The sequence below is a fragment of the Oryza glaberrima genome, chromosome 3 (assembly GCF_000147395.1).
Source record: "Oryza glaberrima chromosome 3, OglaRS2, whole genome shotgun sequence".
Classification (NCBI taxonomy): Eukaryota; Viridiplantae; Streptophyta; class Magnoliopsida; order Poales; family Poaceae; genus Oryza; species Oryza glaberrima.
In genome coordinates this window covers 76,673-96,746 of record NC_068328.1, presented here as the reverse complement: position 1 = coordinate 96,746, position 20,074 = coordinate 76,673, and the positions used below count along the sequence as shown (strand labels likewise).

At 43.7% G+C, this 20,074-nt stretch overlaps 5 protein-coding genes across 7 annotated transcripts; 4 read left to right on the top strand and 1 right to left on the bottom strand.

The window, feature by feature from the left end:
* Positions 1–185: 185 nt before the first annotated feature.
* Positions 186–2,433, top strand: LOC127767657 (uncharacterized). The gene is made up of 3 exons (XM_052293062.1): positions 186–822; positions 1,233–1,490; positions 1,873–2,433. The coding sequence occupies exons 1-3, from the start codon at positions 190–192 to the stop codon at positions 2,185–2,187; spliced, it is 1,206 nt and encodes a 401-aa protein (XP_052149022.1). The 5' UTR covers positions 186–189; the 3' UTR covers positions 2,188–2,433.
* A 105-nt stretch (positions 2,434–2,538) lies between these two features.
* LOC127767658 (uncharacterized) lies at positions 2,539–4,473 on the top strand. The gene is made up of 4 exons (XM_052293063.1): positions 2,539–2,936; positions 3,582–3,749; positions 3,846–3,954; positions 4,079–4,473. The coding sequence occupies exons 1-4, from the start codon at positions 2,661–2,663 to the stop codon at positions 4,315–4,317; spliced, it is 792 nt and encodes a 263-aa protein (XP_052149023.1). The 5' UTR covers positions 2,539–2,660; the 3' UTR covers positions 4,318–4,473.
* Positions 4,474–4,606: 133 nt separating this feature from the next.
* LOC127767656 (hexose carrier protein HEX6-like) lies at positions 4,607–9,269 on the top strand. The gene is made up of 3 exons (XM_052293061.1): positions 4,607–6,634; positions 7,448–7,773; positions 7,856–9,269. The coding sequence occupies exons 1-3, from the start codon at positions 6,505–6,507 to the stop codon at positions 8,957–8,959; spliced, it is 1,560 nt and encodes a 519-aa protein (XP_052149021.1). The 5' UTR covers positions 4,607–6,504; the 3' UTR covers positions 8,960–9,269.
* Positions 9,270–10,921: 1,652 nt separating this feature from the next.
* Positions 10,922–14,854, top strand: LOC127767444 (U-box domain-containing protein 35-like). Its single transcript, XM_052292784.1, has 10 exons — positions 10,922–11,037; positions 11,171–11,356; positions 11,453–11,574; positions 11,720–11,832; positions 11,922–12,097; positions 12,349–12,629; positions 13,015–13,116; positions 13,213–13,641; positions 13,807–14,541; positions 14,627–14,854. Exons 2-10 carry the CDS (start codon positions 11,191–11,193, stop codon positions 14,852–14,854), a joined length of 2,352 nt encoding a protein of 783 aa, XP_052148744.1. The 5' UTR covers positions 10,922–11,037; positions 11,171–11,190.
* A 10-nt stretch (positions 14,855–14,864) lies between these two features.
* LOC127767445 (uncharacterized) lies at positions 14,865–18,861 on the bottom strand. 3 transcript variants are annotated; one of them, XM_052292787.1, is made up of 12 exons: positions 18,672–18,861; positions 18,471–18,555; positions 18,298–18,349; positions 18,150–18,170; positions 18,009–18,062; positions 17,534–17,584; positions 17,314–17,376; positions 16,611–16,676; positions 16,496–16,534; positions 16,108–16,230; positions 15,380–15,466; positions 14,865–15,286 (listed from the first exon to the last, which is right to left on the bottom strand). In XM_052292787.1, exons 1-12 carry the CDS (start codon positions 18,763–18,765, stop codon positions 15,062–15,064), a joined length of 960 nt encoding a protein of 319 aa, XP_052148747.1. In that variant the 5' UTR covers positions 18,766–18,861; the 3' UTR covers positions 14,865–15,061. The 3 variants fall into 3 exon arrangements, with proteins under 3 accessions (XP_052148747.1, XP_052148745.1, XP_052148748.1); XM_052292785.1 differs by having other exon boundaries at positions 15,380–15,472; positions 18,672–18,860; XM_052292788.1 differs by having other exon boundaries at positions 15,380–15,472; positions 18,654–18,795.
* Positions 18,862–20,074: the final 1,213 nt, after the last annotated feature.

The following is a 20,074-nucleotide window of genomic DNA, read 5'->3' as shown; positions in this document are numbered from 1 at the left end:
CGTCAGTTAGCTACAAAAAATGTTTGCCTGAACAAGTGAACCTCTTTTCTTGTTGGACGCAAGGGCCTCTCTTCTTGTTCCTCTTGTGCTACTGATGGTGTTGGTGGTAAAGATGAGAGAAAAAAAAAGGGTATTTGGGTGAACTCATCCAGTTGAAAGTGGTAAGTATTTTAGTGAAGAGGCGTTTGGATGATGTGGACAGAAATTGAAATAGGGAAGGGAAGGGGAGGAGGGCAGGTGGCGTGGGCGATGATGACGTACGGCCCCGTGCTCCTCTGTGGTCTGTGTCTGTGTCACTCCCCCTCCTCCTCGTCTCCCCTCCTGTCCCTCACCAGAACCAGACGCCTCCTCTCTCCAAGTCCGTCTGCCTCTCTCACCACCACCACCGTGCGCTGCTCCAAGGGGGAGATGGCGGTGGTGAAGTGCATCAGGGTCCACGAGCTGGGCGGGCCTGAGGTGTTGAGATGGGAGCAAGTGGAGGTCGGGGAGCCCAAGGAGGGCGAGATCCGGATCAAGAACACCGCCATCGGCGTCAATTTCATCGACGTCTACTACCGCCAGGGGGTCTACTCCGCTCCACTGCCCTTCGTCCCTGGGAGGGAAGCCGTTGGAGTGGTGACCGCTGTAGGTCCTGGCCTGACTGGCAGAAAGGTTGGGGACGTCGTCGCCTATGCCGGCAATCCCATGGGCTCTTATGCTCAAGAGCAGATTATTCCCGCCTCCGTCGCTGTTCCCCTTCCTCCTTCCATCGACCACAACACTGCTGCCGCTATTATGCTCAAGGGGATGACTGCTCACGTTCTACTTCGCCGTGTTTACAAGGTATCCCCCATGTTACTTCACTTGTTTATATATAGAGAACCCAATCGATCATAACCCTGTTTCTTTCTTTATGCATACAAGGAATATTAATTTCTGATTACCAAGGCAACCATCCTAGAATCTTCAAAAGCAAACATAGTGTTCCCATGCACTTCAACTCTAGTATGCCATAATCACGCATAAACCATTTCTGCCCAGCAAAGGCAGTCAAAGCAGCTAAATCTAAATGAAAGCACACTACAAACGATTGGTCAAGAGCTTAATTTACCTTGTTTACAATATCTTATTGTCTGCCCCTGTTACCATTTGAGGTATTTGCCCCCTGCCATTATTATTGTGGTATGATATGATACTACTATCAGTTATTCTCAGAGTAACTGCAATTTCAATTAACCATGCACCGCACGCAGGTCCAGAGTGGTGATTGTGTTCTGGTCCACGCTGCTGCCGGTGGGGTTGGATCACTCCTTTGTCAATGGGCAAATGCCCTTGGTGCCACTGTCATCGGGACTGTTTCAAATGAGGAGAAGGCTGCACAGGCAGCTGAAGATGGATGCCACCATGTCATCATTTACACAAAGGAAGATGTTGTCACAAGAGTCAAGGAGTTCACAGCTGGGAAAGGTGTCAATGTGGTATATGATTCTGTTGGCAAGGATACATACAAGGTACTGTACCGTTGCATCTTGCATGTGGTAACAGGTTTTGGTTAGTGATCATGCATATATCTTCAGCTGCCTGTGCAGATGCTTTCACCTTTCCGATGGCGTACAATTTGTAAAGGCAGTAGACCTTGTTCTGTTGTTCAGGTGTTAGTACCACTTCAGTAGTAGGTACTGATGGTGGGCATAATAACTTCATTTTTTAGTAACAAAAAGATGCACAGTTATCTGTATCCAGTGTCTGGTTTTATTTTTAGTTTCAAAGCAATGTGTTTTGGGCTTGAATCAGCTGATTTCATTTTATGGAGTACTCCTATATATGAATGTACTATGTACTAGCATTAAGAATAGTAGAATGGCATTTGATTGACAGGCATATGTGTTTCAGGGTTCGGTGGAATGCTTGGCGTGGCGTGGTATGCTGGTGTCGTTTGGGCAGTCGTCAGGTAGGCCTGATCCCATTCCGCTGAGCGATCTGGCAAGCAAGTCGCTGTTGGTAACAAGGCCCAGCCTGATGCATTACACTGCTACCCGCGACGAGTTGCTGGAGTCGGCCGGTGAGGTGTTTGCCAATGTAGGAAGCGGGGTGTTGCGCATCCGTGTGAACCACACATATCCATTGTCTCAAGCTGCTCGCGCTCATGCGGATCTCCAGGCCAGGAAGACGACCGGATCCATCCTGCTCATCCCAGATGATGCATGATACTCCAGTACTAGTGTAGGAGTAGTAGTTATTCCAGTACAAAAAGTGTCTCTTCTCCAATGCCGCTGCTGTTTCTTACTTAGTACTCCTGTATTTTTCATGCATTATCAATCAGGTTCAGGTTTGGTTGCCAGTTGATGTGTGTCTGCGTGCGTTTCGTTGTGGTTTTCATGTTGACAGGACAGGACGTATACTATACATAAATAAAGGGCAGCATCTTTGAAATAAAGATCACTTATACTATTAGCGATTTGAGTTATTTATTGCTCAACTGGCAATGGGTGTTGCTTGAATAACCTTGGTTCTGTTCCTGCTTACTGTATCTCAACTGGCAAAGAGCAGGTAATATAAGGTTGCTTGTGCGAACAAGTACTAGTGCTCCTCCTCGTTTTATTTTAAGTATTTTTCTTGGGTGCCTGCCTGCGACTGCAAGACGCTGCTGGAGTAGTAACGTAACCAAGAGGGGAAGAGAGATGGCGATGGCGATGCAGGAGGAGCAGAGGGTGGTGGTGATGCGTCACGGCGACCGCGTGGACCACGCGGATCCATTGTGGGCCGCCAACAATCCCCGCCCCTGGGATCCGCCGCTCACCGACGCCGGCCTCCTCCGCGCCTCCACCGTCGCCAGTCGCATCCTCGCCGACGGCTTCCACATCCACCGCGTCCTCGTCTCCCCCTTCATCCGCTGCCTCCAGACCGCCGCCCAGGCCATCGCCGCGCTCTCCCCCCTGCCCCGCATCAACATCAAGGTCTTCCCTTTGCTGCTGCATACTCCACTTTACTTACTGATTGTTACTCCTCAACGCCTCATATCGCTTCAATTCTTACTTACTGCTCCTATGTATGCAAATGCAATGTCCCTCCGCTTCCTTTTCATCAATTCAAATAGTATATACTATGATTAACAAAACTACACACCCTGCTGCATTCATACTCTTCACACTTGACCCATTATATGCTCTTGTTCAACAACCTAGTACAAGTATAACTCAACTTGCACCTGCTACAATCACAATCTCATCTTATTTGGTTGCTGCACTGCAAACCTATCTGTCTATCTATCACAACTCTTGCATGATGACAGCTTTTACACAACCCTCTATGTAATCTTTCATATGTTTCTACCAACTGTTTTCTCTTTATTTTGCTACTACTGTTAATGAGAATGGGATGGGATGACCCCCCTGTTTTCATCTTCTACCTTTTTGGGCGTCACATATGGGATGAGAATGCTCGTTGCATTGCACGGGACACAAAAATGCTGCTGCCCTTCAACTCTCAAGCTTTTACTTGTTGGTTCTGTAATTATAGAAACTGTGTGTGCATTGGTCCTGTAATTGCTTGATTGTATCGTGAACCCGTTTGCCTTGCCTTTCCGATCATTTGTACTCCAGGTTTCAATTGAATATGGGTTGTCCGAGATGATGAACACTCAAGCAATGGGCATTCTAGTCAGCCAGATAGCTCCAAGCATCGACAGGTGGTTTCCTGACATGTCACAACTGGAAGCTGCTTTGCCAGCTGCTACCATTGATCACTCCGCGGAGCCACTCTACCAGGAGGTCTGGCTTGGCTTCTACTCTTACCAGTACTACTCCTTAATAATCATGACCATAATTACGCTTCATGTTCAACGGAATTGTTCTTTTCCTGTACAGGTACCTAAGTGGGGGGAATCTGTTTGGGAAGCAAGAAGCAGATATGCTAGTGTAATCAAGGCTCTTGCTGACAAATACCCTGATGAGAACCTACTTCTGGTGACGCATGGTGAGTTTGGAGTGATTGGATATTGTTCTTGTGTCGCTGTGCCTATGGAAACATACTACTAGTATTTCTTCATGGTTTTGGTTGTTTTATCTATCTATCTATCTATCTATCTATATATGTGCAGGTGAGGGTGTTGGTGCATCGGTGTCATTCTTTGAGCCAGGTGTGGAGATTTACGAGGTGGAGTATTGTGCCTACTCTGTCCTGGGAAGGCAGCAGCACAAGGTCGGGATTGAACAAGGAAGCGAGGAGGAAGGGTTGAAGAATCTGAGAGTGCTGAGCACAAGTGGACCTACAGGCATCCACTACTACTACACTACCCCAGCACCAGCACCAGCACCATCTGAGGTCCCCGACCGTTAGGAATTCTCCTCTGCTGCTCAGCCTCAGCCTCCGCCTCCGCAGCAAGAGCTCTGAGACACCTCTTCAGCGACTAGTAATTTTCCTTCACTTGTGCTAGTATTTATTTACCACCCGTGTGCCATTTGCATAGACGAGATTCTGATGGTTTTTTCTTTATGTACTCTGCGTATACAAATAAGATCATGTTCTTTTAAACTAAGGATATATAGTAGTAGAAGAATTGGCCGTATCGATGGTTTGGGTAAGCAATACAAATACAGAAAAACTGTCTTTGATGAATGCACGGTGAATTGGCCATGTCCAAAAAGCATACTGTACGTCTATATCATTAGGCACTCGCTAGATTCTTCAGCTGATCCACTTAGAGTACATATGTAAAGTGCGCCTGGATTGGATGCTTTACGTGTGTGTAGGACAATTAAACAACGTAACGAGCTAGTAGCTAGCTGACAGAAAAAAGACAAAATTAAGGGAGAAAATGAGATGCATGGAGCTGGACAGCCAGAGAAGATGCGCGACATATAGAAAGCTCGCACGCGCACACATCTCAGTCATCTAGTAGTAGTACCATTCATCTTCTCTTTTCATAAAAGGAAAGAAAGAAATTTGTTTGCTTTTCGAGCTTTTATTTACTTCTTGTCTAACAGCTTCATCTTAAATAATAATACATGCTGTTTGACCATCAACTATATAGAGTGGAGTACTCCCTACCAAAAGGTATTTAAATGTGCCACGAGATTGTCTTCATGGTAGAACATATTCCTTTTTTAATTTCCCGTTAGAATCAGTAGTGCCAATTAATAGGAGTTTATACCAAATTAAGGCACCAATATAATGCAAACCCACTGAATACATGACACGACTTTATTCATGAGGAGTATTTGTCTGTCTATGTGTATCTTTTGTAGTGAGCGAGCTTTTTTGCTTTAGTCAATTTCCTCCGAGGATAAGACAGAGAGAAAGTAGTAAAGCCACCTATGATGCATATGTATGCAGGATGAAGAATCTTGAGTATATCCATCTTAATACGTACCATTTTTATTGAGAAATACTGTTATTGGAGGGTTGATTTGCATGCATGTATGTGGATACTATTACTAGGTAAATAATAGCTTGATTAAGAAGAAATTGTAAGAAAATAGAAATTAGATTCGGGAATGCAGGTAGCAACATATTGAGGGGGAAGGGAAGCACATAATATTGTGTCATGCTTTCGGCGTCCGGCCCTCCAATTAAGGAGCAATTAAGGAGGAGAAGGAAGGGAAAACCACCCAAACAGTTATGAAAAATTTTGACAATACTCGTACACATCTATACAACTCTACAAAATCTTAGGTCCAAACTCAATTCACACGCTAAGATATAAAAAAGTACTGTTCACATCTAAATTTGTTTTTTTTTTCTTGATGTGTAGATTGAATGTGAACTTCATTTTCGGTAGACCAATAGATATCTATATACTCTACATTGTAAATTTTTTTTAAAAATTTTTCATAACTATTTATATCAAATTTGGAAGAAAAAAAACACACGGGAAAACATCTTCTCGAGAGATTAAAATCCACTCTATGGAAGCAATCTATTTCACTAGTCCGGTCAGAGAATGAAATGAAGAGATGATAGTATACTGATCTAGTTGGGATCCTGGATTAAAGCAGCTGATGAACAATCAGGTGGTGTTCTTTTCTTCTTAAGATGAAGATTAAGTTTTTACGTAAAACAAGATAATATTAACGTTAACGTATGATTACAAACTTGAAAAATAGATTAATATAATATTAAAGAGCAACTTTCATATAGAAAGTTTTCGCACGAAACGTACCGTTTAGCCGTTTGAAAAACGTGCCACAAAAATCTTATTCTTCATCCAACTCTTATTGGAGAAAAGAAAGGTACCTCACTGTCATTAAGCTGGGCTTGTGCTGTGATAGCGCTCAGGCCACACATCTCTGCAGCTTGCCGCCGCCTCCTCCTTCGTAGGGACTGATTAGTATATGTGCAGTGCAAGGTAGCTTCCGGTTTCAGTCTTGAGCTAGCACAGCATTAATTAAACCACCAACCCAAATATTGTTCGATCGATCTGCATCTGCTAGCTGCTGCTGCTGCTGCTTTTTCTTCTTCTTCTACTGGATCGAGAGAGAGAGAGAGAAAGAAAGAAAGAAAGAAAGAAGATTATATATATTAACAATGGCCATCGGAGCGTTCGTCGAAGGAGGCGGCAGTGGGTACAGCGGGCGCGTGACTCCGTTCGTGGTGCTGTCGTGCATCGTCGCCGGCAGCGGTGGCATCCTCTTCGGCTACGACCTCGGCATCTCAGGTATCTCCGCTTCGCCCTTATCACCTGATCGGTTCTTCATCCATCACCAATTGACCATCACTCCATCTCCTCGATCGATCTATCGATCTATCTCTACTCCAGTACCTACCTGCGTGCTGGGACGGAGGGAGTAAGCAGCTAACAGTACTGTAGCTGTACTACTACTGTAGTGGAGGAGTACGTGATTAATGAATGAATTTGTCCTACGTAAGTTAGTACGTATTATAGTACTAACTTACTGTATGTGATGTCTGTCTTCTCTACTCATCACTTTGGTGTATTTTTTCCTCATCAAGCTAGCTACTTTTCTCTATATGTTCTGTGTCGCTTCGAACTGCATGCGGGCCAGCACTATATAGTTGGAGTAGTATATACTGATGCATCCACAATTAATTAATTCTTCAGAGATTAATAGTATAATTTGATGGAAGCAACCGACAACCATCAATCCATCTGGCTATCTAAGATAACCATTCATAGCCAACATACTACTCCAGTGCACGCTGCACTGCACAAGTGCACATGCATCATCTGCCTCTTCTTCTTCACTGACTCCAGACAAGAGAGATACTACTACTTGATCAACCTGCATTCTCGCACATACTAGTGCATAGTTAGTTGATTCATAATGATTAACAGATTCGATGCATGCGAAATTAATAATTCACCTTTTGTAATACTGCTGCCTAGGTAACCAATTAATAGCAGCAATTGATGCATGGCAGCAGCTAATAATACCAGTACTTAAACAAAAAGGAACATTAATTAATTTGCTGTGTTGTGTTATTATTGGGGAAAAAAACAATTAATAAGGTGGGGTAACGTCGATGGAGCCGTTCCTGAAGAAGTTCTTCCCGGACGTGTACCATCAGATGAAGGGGGACAAGAAGAAGGTGAGCAACTACTGCCGCTTTGACAGCGAGCTCCTCACCGTCTTCACCTCCTCCCTCTACATCGCCGGCCTCGTCGCCACTCTCGTCGCCTCCTCCGTCACCAGGCGCTTCGGCCGCCGTGCCTCCATACTCATCGGCGGCTCCGTCTTCGTCGCCGGCTCCGTCTTCGGCGGCGCCGCTGTCAACATCTACATGCTCATCCTCAACAGGGTCCTGCTCGGCATTGGACTCGGCTTCACCAACCAGGTAAGCTACTACGCTAGTACGTAATAAGTTTGGTTGAGAAGATACTCCTATATACTGTAAGTTGTGTTGTTGTGTTTTGCAGTCGATCCCGCTGTATCTGTCGGAGATGGCGCCTCCGCAGCACCGTGGCGCCATCAACAACGGGTTCGAGCTGTGCATCAGCATCGGCATCCTCATCGCTAACCTCATCAACTACGGCGTGGACAAGATCGAGGGCGGGTGGGGGTGGAGGATCTCCCTGTCCATGGCCGCCGTCCCCGCGGCGTTCCTCACCGTGGGCGCGCTGTTCCTGCCGGAGACGCCCAGCTTCGTGATCCAGCGCAGCGGCGACGTGGACTCGGCTCGGGCGTTGCTGCAGCGGCTGCGCGGCACGGCGGCGGTGCACAAGGAGCTGGAGGACCTGGTGATGGCGAGCGAGGTGTCCAAGACGATCAGGCACCCGCTGCGGAACATGCTCCGGCGTCGGTACAGGCCGCAGCTGGTGATCGCGGTGCTGGTGCCCCTGTTCAACCAGGTGACCGGGATCAACGTGATAAACTTCTACGCGCCGGTGATGTTCCGGACGATCGGGCTGCGGGAGAGCGCGTCGCTGATGTCGGCGGTGGTGACGCGGGTGTGCGCGACGGCGGCGAACGTGGTGGCGATGGCGGTGGTGGACAGGCTGGGGAGGAGGAGGCTGCTGCTGGTGGGAGGGGTGCAGATGCTGGTGTCGCAGGTGATGGTGGGGGCGATCCTGGCGGGCAAGTTCAGGGAGCACGGGGAGGAGATGGAGAAGGAGTACGCGTACCTGGTGCTGAGCGTCATGTGCGTCTTCGTCGCGGGCTTCGCCTGGTCGTGGGGGCCCCTCACCTACCTGGTCCCCGCCGAGATCTGCCCTCTGGAGGTGCGGTCGGCGGGGCAGAGCATCGTCATCGCCGTCATCTTCCTCCTCACCTTCCTCATCGGCCAGACCTTCCTCGCCATGCTCTGCCACCTCAAGTTCGCCACCTTCTTCCTCTTCGCCGCCTGCCTCTGCGTCATGACGCTCTTCGTCTTCTTCTTCCTCCCTGAGACCAAGCAGCTGCCCATGGAGCAGATGGATCAGCTCTGGAGGACGCATTGGTTCTGGAAGAGGATCGTCGGCGACTCCCCCCAACAACAAGTAGTCGAGCTACACCACCACCACCAAAGATCATCATCAGAATAAACAAACTAAATCACTAAACACGCCTTCCACCTAAGTATATACGCATCATACCCTATATAATATAATATGCATGTATTAATTAACTGATGATCGACTGTATGCATAATGCATGTACACTACTACTACATATATACAACAGCAACAGTCAGCCAGCCGCCCACAATAAGATCAGCCCAGCTCAATGGCACCTTAATTAGTTAATTAAGAGGCTGATCACATAATAATTACTCCATATGTGCAACCATTTGTGGCCTCACGCCTTGTTAACTCTCTGTAACAGTAATACTATGCATATATATAATTTGCATAATGGAAGATGTTTCCTCTATAAAGTTATCCGTATTTAAATTGGTTGGACATCACCCATATCCAATTCAACATGAGTCTAAGTTAACTATTATACACCCTCTCTCAGCCCAGCCAACCAACCCAATTGGCTCACCCCATCACAGACACTATCCCGCGCGCATTTGTATCCATCTGCTTTTTATTCCTTTTCCTTTTTTTTCTTTGCTTATTAGTCAACGCTATTTTGATATATAATCAACGTCACTAATTATTAATTTGTAGACCGACACTATCGAGGGAGTAGACCTCGACCATGGTATTTGTAAAGTATAAGGTATACACGAGATTGAGGTAAGAGAGACTGGAGACAAGGACTTTTATATAAGTTCAGTCCCCTTAACTTACAATTAATAGTTCTACTTCTATTGGCTGAAGCTGGTGTTGCCTTCATGTATCAATATCTTACTAATACAATATTTGGGATGACCTAATCTGATCTATGTTGGTTTGGCGGCATTGAAGCTCTCACATGTAGTCAACGGATAATGTAGTTTTCTTTCTCGAATATGAACTCAGGGAGATTGGAGATAGCTCAAGATCCCTCATGTCGGTATTTGTGATGCCTACATTAGATTTGTATATATCTGTATTAACTTGTATTCTGACTTGTCTTGTCCCCTCTCCTCTTAGGGGGTCTTGTATTTATACCCTAAAATGTCCTTTTGTCCCAAGTAGAATTAGGGAGCAAGTATAGATACGATCCGTGTTAGTTCTTATAGTGCCCGAGTAGAACTCTACTTTTCCTTCCTTATCGGGAACACCTTCCGTATATGAGGCATAATTCTGTATAATACTTGGTATGTGGTGGATCTGTACCGAGCCGAACTCAGTATGCCTTATCTGTAACACTTACTTACACATCATATATAGTGAATATTAACATAATTGCAATGTAAGTATTAAAATTACAATGTAATTTTAAAATTTATAATTACAATGTGAGTGTAAGCAAGTGTATGTTATTTACATTTGATATGCTTTTGGTAAAATTTGTGGTACCATAAGTAGATAGTCCCTCCTCTTTTTTACTCTTCCAAATTTCTCTCCTTTTGAAATTATCATAGTTTAAGCTGTGTAAGTGGTAAGTTTGTTGCTTTGCAAATGCTTTGCATATATAGTTAAAGAACTTTCACTAATTGAATAATCAAAATTTTAATCTTTGGTCGATAATGTATAGTAAAATACACGTGTCAACTTATGGAATAGCCTGTATATATAAGGGATTCTTCGTGTAATGACACATGAATTCAGCGCAACCGGATTCAATGCTATATATGATTTCTGACTCTGTTTTACCATTGTTTTGTTTGTCATTTAAATTGGCAACGTTTTTATCAGTCGTGAAATTTGTCTTCACCTGTTGTAACGCATGGATATTTTTCTAGTTATATACTATATTGTATAATATACCCTGTTTAATTTTTATTTATTTTGTTTTTTGAGAGGAATCTTCTTTTTTACTCCGTCTGAGAGGAGACTTCCAACGGGCCGGGATTGAGGCAATGAGGCCTTTACCTCGAAACAAGGCATCCTTAGAGAAAGAGAGGCAAAATGTTTTTTGTTTTTATTTTCTTGCGGTAAAAAAGAGAGGCAAAATGTTAGTGGGCCTAGCTGGCTCCGTTCCGTTGCAATCGCTCCGCATTCGAGGACGTGTGGCGTGGCATTTGTGCGTCTCCATCGCCACTTCACTTGATTCGCCGCCGACGAACTCCCCTCGCCGGACAAGTAAAGTAAGCTCATCTCTTGCGCTTTTCCTCTTGTCTCTTCCAATCCACAGATCCACTCCATTGCTTCACTACTGCTTTGCTTTTGATTGAAAACATAAGGAGATGGATCCTGATCCTCTTCCTCTCCTCTCCTTAGGGCATGTGAATGTGTCAGAGATGATGGCGCCTCCTCTCACTGTTGGATTGGCTCTCACTGACTCTAAATCCAGCACCTACGCCCTCCAATGGGCTTTGTCCAGGTTTAGGTTTACCAAAGATGACGACGCCCCCATCTTCCTTCTTATTCATGTCCTCACTAAACTCTTGGCAGTACCCACACCCAGTAATTATCCTATCCCTCCCTCTCTTCTTCTTATTATGCGTCCATCCATTCTTTCTTTTGCATATCAATCTTGCTACTTAAAATATTTACATGCAGTGGGGAACCATATCCCAATTGATAAAGTCCGAACCGATGTTGCTGATGCCTACTTCAAGGATGTACACCACCAGGCACAACAAATGCTCCTCCTCTACAAAAACATGTGCCATCAAAACAAGGTTTTACTTTCTTTCTTTCTTTCTGCTGTCTCACCTGTCCTTCCTTCCTAGTAACATGTAGTACTAGTAACAAGTATATATGTGTATGTGCGTAGCCTACCATTTCCTATTTTTAAAATTTAAGCGCTTAATCAACTGACCTCAGGTGAAAGCTCAAGTATTGCTTATCAAGGGCAACGACGTGTCACAAACTGTTTCCACTGTTGTTTCTGACTATCAAATAAAGATCCTCATCGTCGGTGTCACTGCTAGGACTAGGTAATCTCACTTTCGCCACACCAATTCACTAAAAAATAAACCAATATACATGCATAGTATTGTTGATGATTCGACGAAATGTCCTTCAGGAAGCCATTTGGAAATAGGACATCCTCCAAAATTTGCAAAAATGTCCCAAGCTTTTGCACAGCTTATCTTGTATCAAAAGATGGATTGTCTTCGCTTTATTCTTCTGCATTAGAAAGTGACTTAGCGTCGAGCTCCAAGAGTGATGATCTTTCAGATGAAATGTCTTCAAGCTCAGGTAAGGACTTGTCAAGCTAAGACGGAATATTTCTAGTATGCTGCTTTTTTCCTGTGCATCTCTGCTGTGCAATATAATTTCTTCTTTCCCATTTCTCCTTATTTACTTATTACTGCTGAAAAATGAAAAACTATAGCAGACTTGCAGGAAGGTATAAGCATATTGTTTTCAATATTTATTCTGCTCTTCAACATGTTGACCTCCATATTCCCCTTGTCATCATCTGAAGGTTACTTGTTCCCTTGCTACAGTAACTTCCAATAATAGTTCAGACCAGAGCCCGTTTGATTCTCCAAGGCTGCTAGGCTCCAACTTACCATCAGAGAACCCTAAAAATAGTTCCCCTGCACACCGTAACCGTTCACTTACTCTATACGATTATCTCAATGGAAGCACTTCAATATATCCTGACAAGGATAGAAGAGTTAACTCTTCCACTGGTACGGAAAGCTCCAAACCTAGTGAACTGAAGGGGTCAAATGTGGTGCTAAGACAAGAAAGCTTGCTGCAGGGAATGCTTTCAGACAACAAGGTTAGTTGTGCAATTCGTTGGTGATTGACTCGTTGTGAATTTTGGACTTCTGGTGACATGCACATGCATCTTCAGTGAATGTTGTATTTAAACTTGTGCTGTTGATCCACAACTTTGGTGATGTGCACATCATCAGTGAACGCTGTTTTTAAGCCTCCAGTGATTTGATATCACGTTGTTAATAGACAGATAAATTCAGAGGACTCCTTTCTTAAACTTTGCTACAGTACTTTGTTTACCTGTAATCACATTGGTAATCGACATTATCAATTACCATCAGATTGATGATATTAGATTTACTGCCTACTTGTTGAATTTATCAGGTATTCCTGCCTCAGTCAGGTAAATGTTTGCTTAGACCTTGTGATTACTTGTTATAACGCAGGACCATATCAGTACAGAGCTTGAAAAGCTAAGGCTTGAACTGAGGCTTATACAGGGGAAACATAAACTTGTTCAGGATGAGTCCGATGATGCATCACGCCAGGCAAGTAAAGTGGATTTGATATGCTATCAAAGAGTATGAGTTCACAGATGCAGCACATGTCCAAACCATCTTACTTGTGATCTTTATTGATGCCAGATGGCTGAATTAGCTGCAAAGCGCATGGAAGAGGAAGCTCAACTAAGAGAGATACAATCTAGGCTGGATAAGGCCAACGACAACGTAGAGAAGCAGAAGGCGCATCGATATGCTGCAGAGCAGGCGCTGAACCATGTGCAGGATCTTGTAAGAGGGGAGGTTATGCAGAAAAATATGCTGCAGGTGAAAGCATCCCGTGATGCTGATAAGAAGTTGAGACTGGAGAAGCTCTTTGTGCTTCAGGGCAACTCATACTCAACGTTTACATGGGAGGAGATTGATAACGCTACATCATCATTCGCGGACAATCTCAAGATTGGAAGTGGAGCTAACGGAACAGTATATAAGGGGTATCTCAATCACTCAGCTGTGGCAATAAAGGTCCTCCATTCTGATGACAATTCCAGTAACAAGCATTTCAGGCAAGAGGTACTAGTACCCGAATTAAATTATATGCTTTCGTACTAACAAACAGTTAGGATAGGCATACATCATATCACCTTATTTTTAATATTCATAGCATAGTTGAACTGCCATGCCAAGCATGTATGTAGAGCAAAAGTGTAATACAGTATTAAGAAGTTAATTTTGCAGCTTGAGGTTCTGGGGAAGATACATCACCCGCATCTGGTGATGCTCCTGGGAGCGTGTGTGGAGAGGGGGTGCTTGGTGTACGAGTACATGGAGAATGGCAGCCTGGAGGAGCGGCTGCGGTGCAAAAGCGGTACGGCGGCGCTGCCGTGGTGTGACCGGCTGCGCATCGCCTGGGAGGTTGCCTCTGCCCTTGTGTTCCTCCACAGCAGCAAGCCAAACCCAATCATTCACCGGGACCTCAAGCCTGAGAACATCCTCCTGGACGGCAACCTGGTGAGCAAGGTTGGTGATGTGGGGCTGTCAACACTGGTGTCAAGTGGTAGTGGTGGCAGTAGCAGTACCATGTACAAGAAGACGGCTCTGGCTGGGACGCTGTTCTACATAGACCCAGAGTACCAGAGGAGCGGGCAGGTGTCGGTGAAGTCGGACACGTACGCGCTTGGCATGGTGATGCTGCAGCTGCTCACGGCGAGGGCACCCATCGGGCTGGCGGAGGTGGTGGAGCGAGCGGTGGAGGACGGCAAGCTGAGGGACATCCTGGATGAGAATGCAGGGTGGACTTGGGCCATGGAAGAGGCGCAGGAGATGGCTGACCTAGCGCTCAGGTGCCTGGAGATGAGAGGCAAGGACCGTCCTGACCTCAAGACCAGGGTCGCCGTCGACCTGGACCGCCTCAAACGCCGGGCACTGCCAACGCAGCCGCCGCCGGAGCACTTCATCTGCCCCATACTCAAGGTCCCTGTCTCTGTCTTCTTATTGCCTTGGCAAGCTTGCAAATGCAAACTCCTAACTAACACCTCATCCATGAGATGCAATGCAGAGGGTTATGCAAGAGCCGTGCATCGCGTCGGACGGCTACTCGTACGAGCGCCACGCCATTGAGATGTGGGTGTGCGACAAGGATGTGTCTCCGGTCACCAATGTTCGGATGCCAAACAAGACCCTTGTGCCCAACCGCTCTCTGCTCACCGCCATCACTGCCTGGAAGTCCCAGGGTGGCCGCAAACCCACAAATAAATTTGTTACTACTTCTCCGAATCATTTGTGATACCATCATGTGAGATCAGCTCAATTTTGTCTTCATATATAGGAGTACTTGTTACTTGAACTCCTAGTTTGGTGAATGTATACATGATGAGGAATACATATACTTGCACAGGGAATGAAACGCGTATCCTGCACTGTACACCTGTATCTTTTTACAATCATCATCAGAGCCAAGAAAGAGGCTGCAACATGATACTAGTACTAGTAGCTAGTTGAGCACAAACGCTTCCCCACCGATGGTGTTGGTGATGGCACGCCAAGTCGCAGCAATCCAAGCCTTTCCATCGTCCTTTCCCTTCAAGTAGGGCACGATGTACTTCATCATGTCAGTCTTGGAAATACCCAGGTGCCCCCCTGGCACGGACACGAATTTCACTCTCCCCTCATCATCCAGCGTCTTGAGACCAATCCAGTCCTCCATGTACAGCTTTGTCTGCAACCACAACACCAGGACATGTTGCTACCAATGTTAAGGCCAGAGGATTTACTTCATTCCATTTGCACTACATGCAATGCAAGGCTCAACCTTCTGAGGGGGCAGGACAGGATCGAAACCTCCATCTGGATAGTAACCAAACCATGCTGTTTCCCGAGGTATCAAGACAGCGTCATCCTGAAACTAAACATTAAACAATGGATAAACACATTAAAGGCAGACTAATGAGTAATAAATTACCCCCCTCTGGTCATAAATATTTTACATTTAGGACAAGATTTAGTCAAACTCTTAAAAATTGGACCATCAATAATTTCCCAAATGCTTAGTTTAAAATGAAATATTATGTGTAGATTTCTCTTCGAAAGCACTGTTATAATATCATAAACTCATTAGATTTTATTAACTTAATCTAATATAGAACTAATGGTCAACACATGCGGTGACACCACAATGATGAACAACTCCAAGTTGCTGGCTTGCTGCATGAGCTCCAGCTCCACATATGAAGCAAGTTTAGCCATGGAACAGAGGTAGCAAACAGGTTAGCAGGGGATCAGCATCGGCCAACAATCTACCCAACTTATCTTATTGCCACCAGGGTACTGCTGATGGGTCCATACAACTATACCCTGGTGATATGCTCCAGAATTCTAGAACAGTCAGGGCGCTATACAAGTAGAAATCGGATAAACCTAAGTAGATACCAAGGAGTTAAGGAACACAATTGTTGACGCTTATAAACCGATGCTACCAAGAGTCTTGGAGGTTGAACATGAACATAATCAAAATGCAACCTTGGACTATATTAAACTTACCATGATTAATACCAAATTCTCTAAGCTGCTAAACCTTTCCTTGTAGGTGGCATTTCTTTCACCTGGTAACTCATTGTTAAGCTTTGGAAGAAATCTACAACCCTTTAAATAATCTGAAATATCCTGAAAAGCATAGGAAGGTTATGCAAACTTCAGTTAATCGAAACATTAACATAAATACACATCAAATTCTATTTCCAGTAATTATCATGCCTTGAAGAAAGATCGGTGTTTTCATCATTTTACTAACTTATAATTTTTTTTTCTGATAGTTTGTAACTACAAGGCAATAATTGAAAAATCAAATTAAAATGTCAACCAAGCAACATAAAAAGCATTATGTCTTCAGGGTGATGACAAAAAAGAATTCAAGTCATAAAAAACTCACAGTTGGGATTTTCATGTAACCACTAGGTGCAAGATGTGCCTGCAATTCACCATTCAATAAATTATTCCACAAAAAATCCACCTAAGTATTTTCAAGTGCAAATGACTACACGAACCTGGACATAGTCTGAGTAGATCTCCATTTTAATCAGGGAATCAGCAAGAATGCAAAAAATACCAGACTGCAAATAAACAAAGATGAGCTATTATAGGTAGCTGCAGTAAAATTAACATCAAGGTACCACACATGTATTCTTGTGAAATAACTGTAACCAGGCAGAGTTCACATTCTTTACAACAGTAACAATATTACAAGGTTTGGCATAATTTTAAAGATCCTAGCAGCTCACCCATTGTGTGACCAATCATATCTCCTAATCATGCCAAGTCCCTCAAGAATCAAGTTGAGTTACCTAAATGCTAAAAACGATATATCTGATCTAGTACCAGTTTTCAAGCTCTGCAAGCCTGCATCAGATTGGAAAAATGGACTAAATGCACATTACCATCCCTACACACCACCAATGCTAATAACTTTCCATTTTGGAGCAAACATGTGGATGGATATATGTCCATATATATAGGTTGGCATACATTATTTGTGATGTGGTGATGGTGGAATTTCACTAGTCATAGCATTCAGGTAAATAAGAGATGCCACATACTGATGTTGTTAGTCTACCTTGTCAGTACCAAGTACTTTTAATAGATAATGAGTGTATGTGTCATCTGAGAAGATCCATGCACAATCTTGGATTATTAAATTTTAACTTTTCATCACAAACTAGGTATCACTTGGAAACAATGAGATGAACTTACACCACAAAGTGGCACTGAAGCAGTACCAGCATGAGGGCCACCGAGTGAAATGAAATTCTTGACCTGTTGAAGCACCACGAGATTGAAGAGCATTGTAACGTCAAGTACATGGTAGATTCAAGGTAGGAGGGCAGAAAAGGAGTCAAGAGGGGGACACCCCCTAAAAAACACACACACCTTAAAAAAAAACTGTTCTTTGTACCCAGAAAGGACAACTCACCGGTGGCCCATCATCACAATACTCAACAACTGCTCGACCAATCAGGTTCCCCTGTGGATATGATACAAGGGGTTACTAGGTTTTGAGAATACATTAAAACAGAAGTTAGTGACTGAAGTTGCTTTTTGGAGTGGGGACAGATGCAATGCCCAATATGTCACTAACTTGTGCATGGAGGCAGTAATAACCAACGACTTATAACAAACTAATCCACTAGTCACATGAAAAGTGTAGCATTTTTCCTGAACAAATTTGTGATAGAAATGAGAATTAAAATGAGCATACAAAAACAGAGAGCAAATTAGATTAACGATTGATATGGAATCATTTTTCTTCCTGTAATGTTTTGAGTAACTAGTGCTCTGTTCTTAGAGAATATACAGCAGGTGGAAAAAAAACAGCTGCATAGCATTGCAGTTGGTAAAAGGAAGTGGCGCGAACCATAAACAATACAGACAGCAGTGCAAGAGTATACCTGTGAAAGACCAACTATATTGTAACCATTGGAGAGTTCCTTCATTTCTTTTACCTGGAAAAGAAAAGGGTACAATCCAGTGATGATACATACATCATCATAGCGTAGGAAGGTATTATCCAAAAGGGAAAGTTGAATCACCTTACTGCAAACAATATCAGCCTGTTGAGACATGAGGGAGAAATTAGTACTATGTGGAAAGAATATAGAAAGAGTTGTTTTTATTACTGGTACTAGTAGGTAAACAAGATTCCTAGGCTAGCTAGATTGAAGAAGTCAAGTAGTGGACCTGTTTCTGAAGAGGCATTAACCAAGAGTCCCATGTTCCACTTCCGATTTCACTATGCGTTTTCCATCATTAGCAGGCAGTAGCACAAGTAATTAATTAATTAATTAATCTAATTGAGAAGGGAAGGAAACTGAAAAAGAAAGAAAGAGAGATGTAGTGTAGTGTAGTAGTACAGGCAGTAGCCATGGGAGGCGGACCAGTCGGCGAGAAGGCGGGTGAACTTGGCGACACCATGGTTGGCGCACTGGTCTCCGATCCCTGCACGCACGGCACGGCAGGAGGAGTATCAGTAGCTGCTACTTGTCAAACCGAAGTACTCCATCATAATAGTAGGTGTTGGAAGCCAAGGGACGGACGGGGTGACTGAGTCTAACCGTGCAGGACGATGAAGGGCACGGCGGAGGCTGGTGGCGCGAGGACGAAGACGGCGACGCCGACGAAGACGAAGACGAGGGAATAAGCGGCCATCTACTACTAATCTTTCTTTCTTTCTTGTACTCCTCTTCCTCCTCCTCGCCCAACCCCCCAACCCCCAACTTCTCCAACCCAAATGAAAGAAAATGGGAAGCGTGGGGAGACGAAGCCCCTTATTCTCTAGGTGGTCCCCTGATCCGATCGCTCCCCCTTGGCCCACCAGGAACCTTTCAAACAAAAAATGATACCCCAACTACATCATTTTATCAATATTTTTTGTAAACCAAGTTTATTCTGCCCCTACTCTATTATTAATAAGACTTAATAATATTTAAAATATATAACCCCTCCATCCTAACATATAATTATTTATAATGTTTAGATTTTTGTTTCATAATCTCCCACTTATCCCTCGTCTTAACCAATCATAACCACCAAACTTTATATGTAACATCGTGTACACCTACTAACAAATATCATCTAAAACTCTAGAAAAAAATGTATATGAACTTTCAATAGTATTATATTTATGTATAAAATCTTGACCTTAATTTTAAAATATTTTAGCCGTAACAAAAAAAAGATAAAATTTCTAATAGTTTTAGGAGTATAAATCTGAGAGTTTTTATTTTACTCCTAACCCCTATCTCTACTATTATAAAAATTGAAGATGTTTTTGTCGGTATTTTGGTATGTCATCCGTATTTGAGTTGGTTTTTAAGTTTATTCGTCTTTGGAAATAATTGATGATTTTGACACCAAATATTTTATATTTTCACATGAATTTGACATCTGTTTTGACATTCACATGTTTAATGTAAAAAAGAAAAGGATCGAGCACAAGGTTGACATAAACTTAAATACTATTAAGTCTTATTTTTTTAAGGAAGCCATTTGACGCGCTTTATTAATCTACAAACATAATTACATCGTTCACTAGAACGTTCAGCAAAGAAAATTAGGGCTTCGTCAACCCAATTACAAGAATTCTTAAACTTAAAAGCATGATTAAGTCTTCTTAACAGAACAGAGGCAAATACAAGTTTTACTTGAAAATGTGGAGGTAAAATAACAATTAAAGTTAAGAAAAAAGAACGAATTACCCCCCACCCCCGAACTATCGAGGTCGACCAAATTACACCCCTGAACTTGAAAACTAGTCATTCTACACCCTCAACTATTGAAACCGGACAAATAACCCCCTACTCAATCCGGGGTGGTTTTGGGTCCACGTGGCAGTCCAATAAGTATTTTTTTAAAAAATCAGTGGGCCCCACCTGTCAGTTCTCCACCCCTCTCTATCTCTCTCTAGTCTATCCCAATCTCTCCCTCTCTCTCTCTCTTCTCACCAGCATGGTGGCGG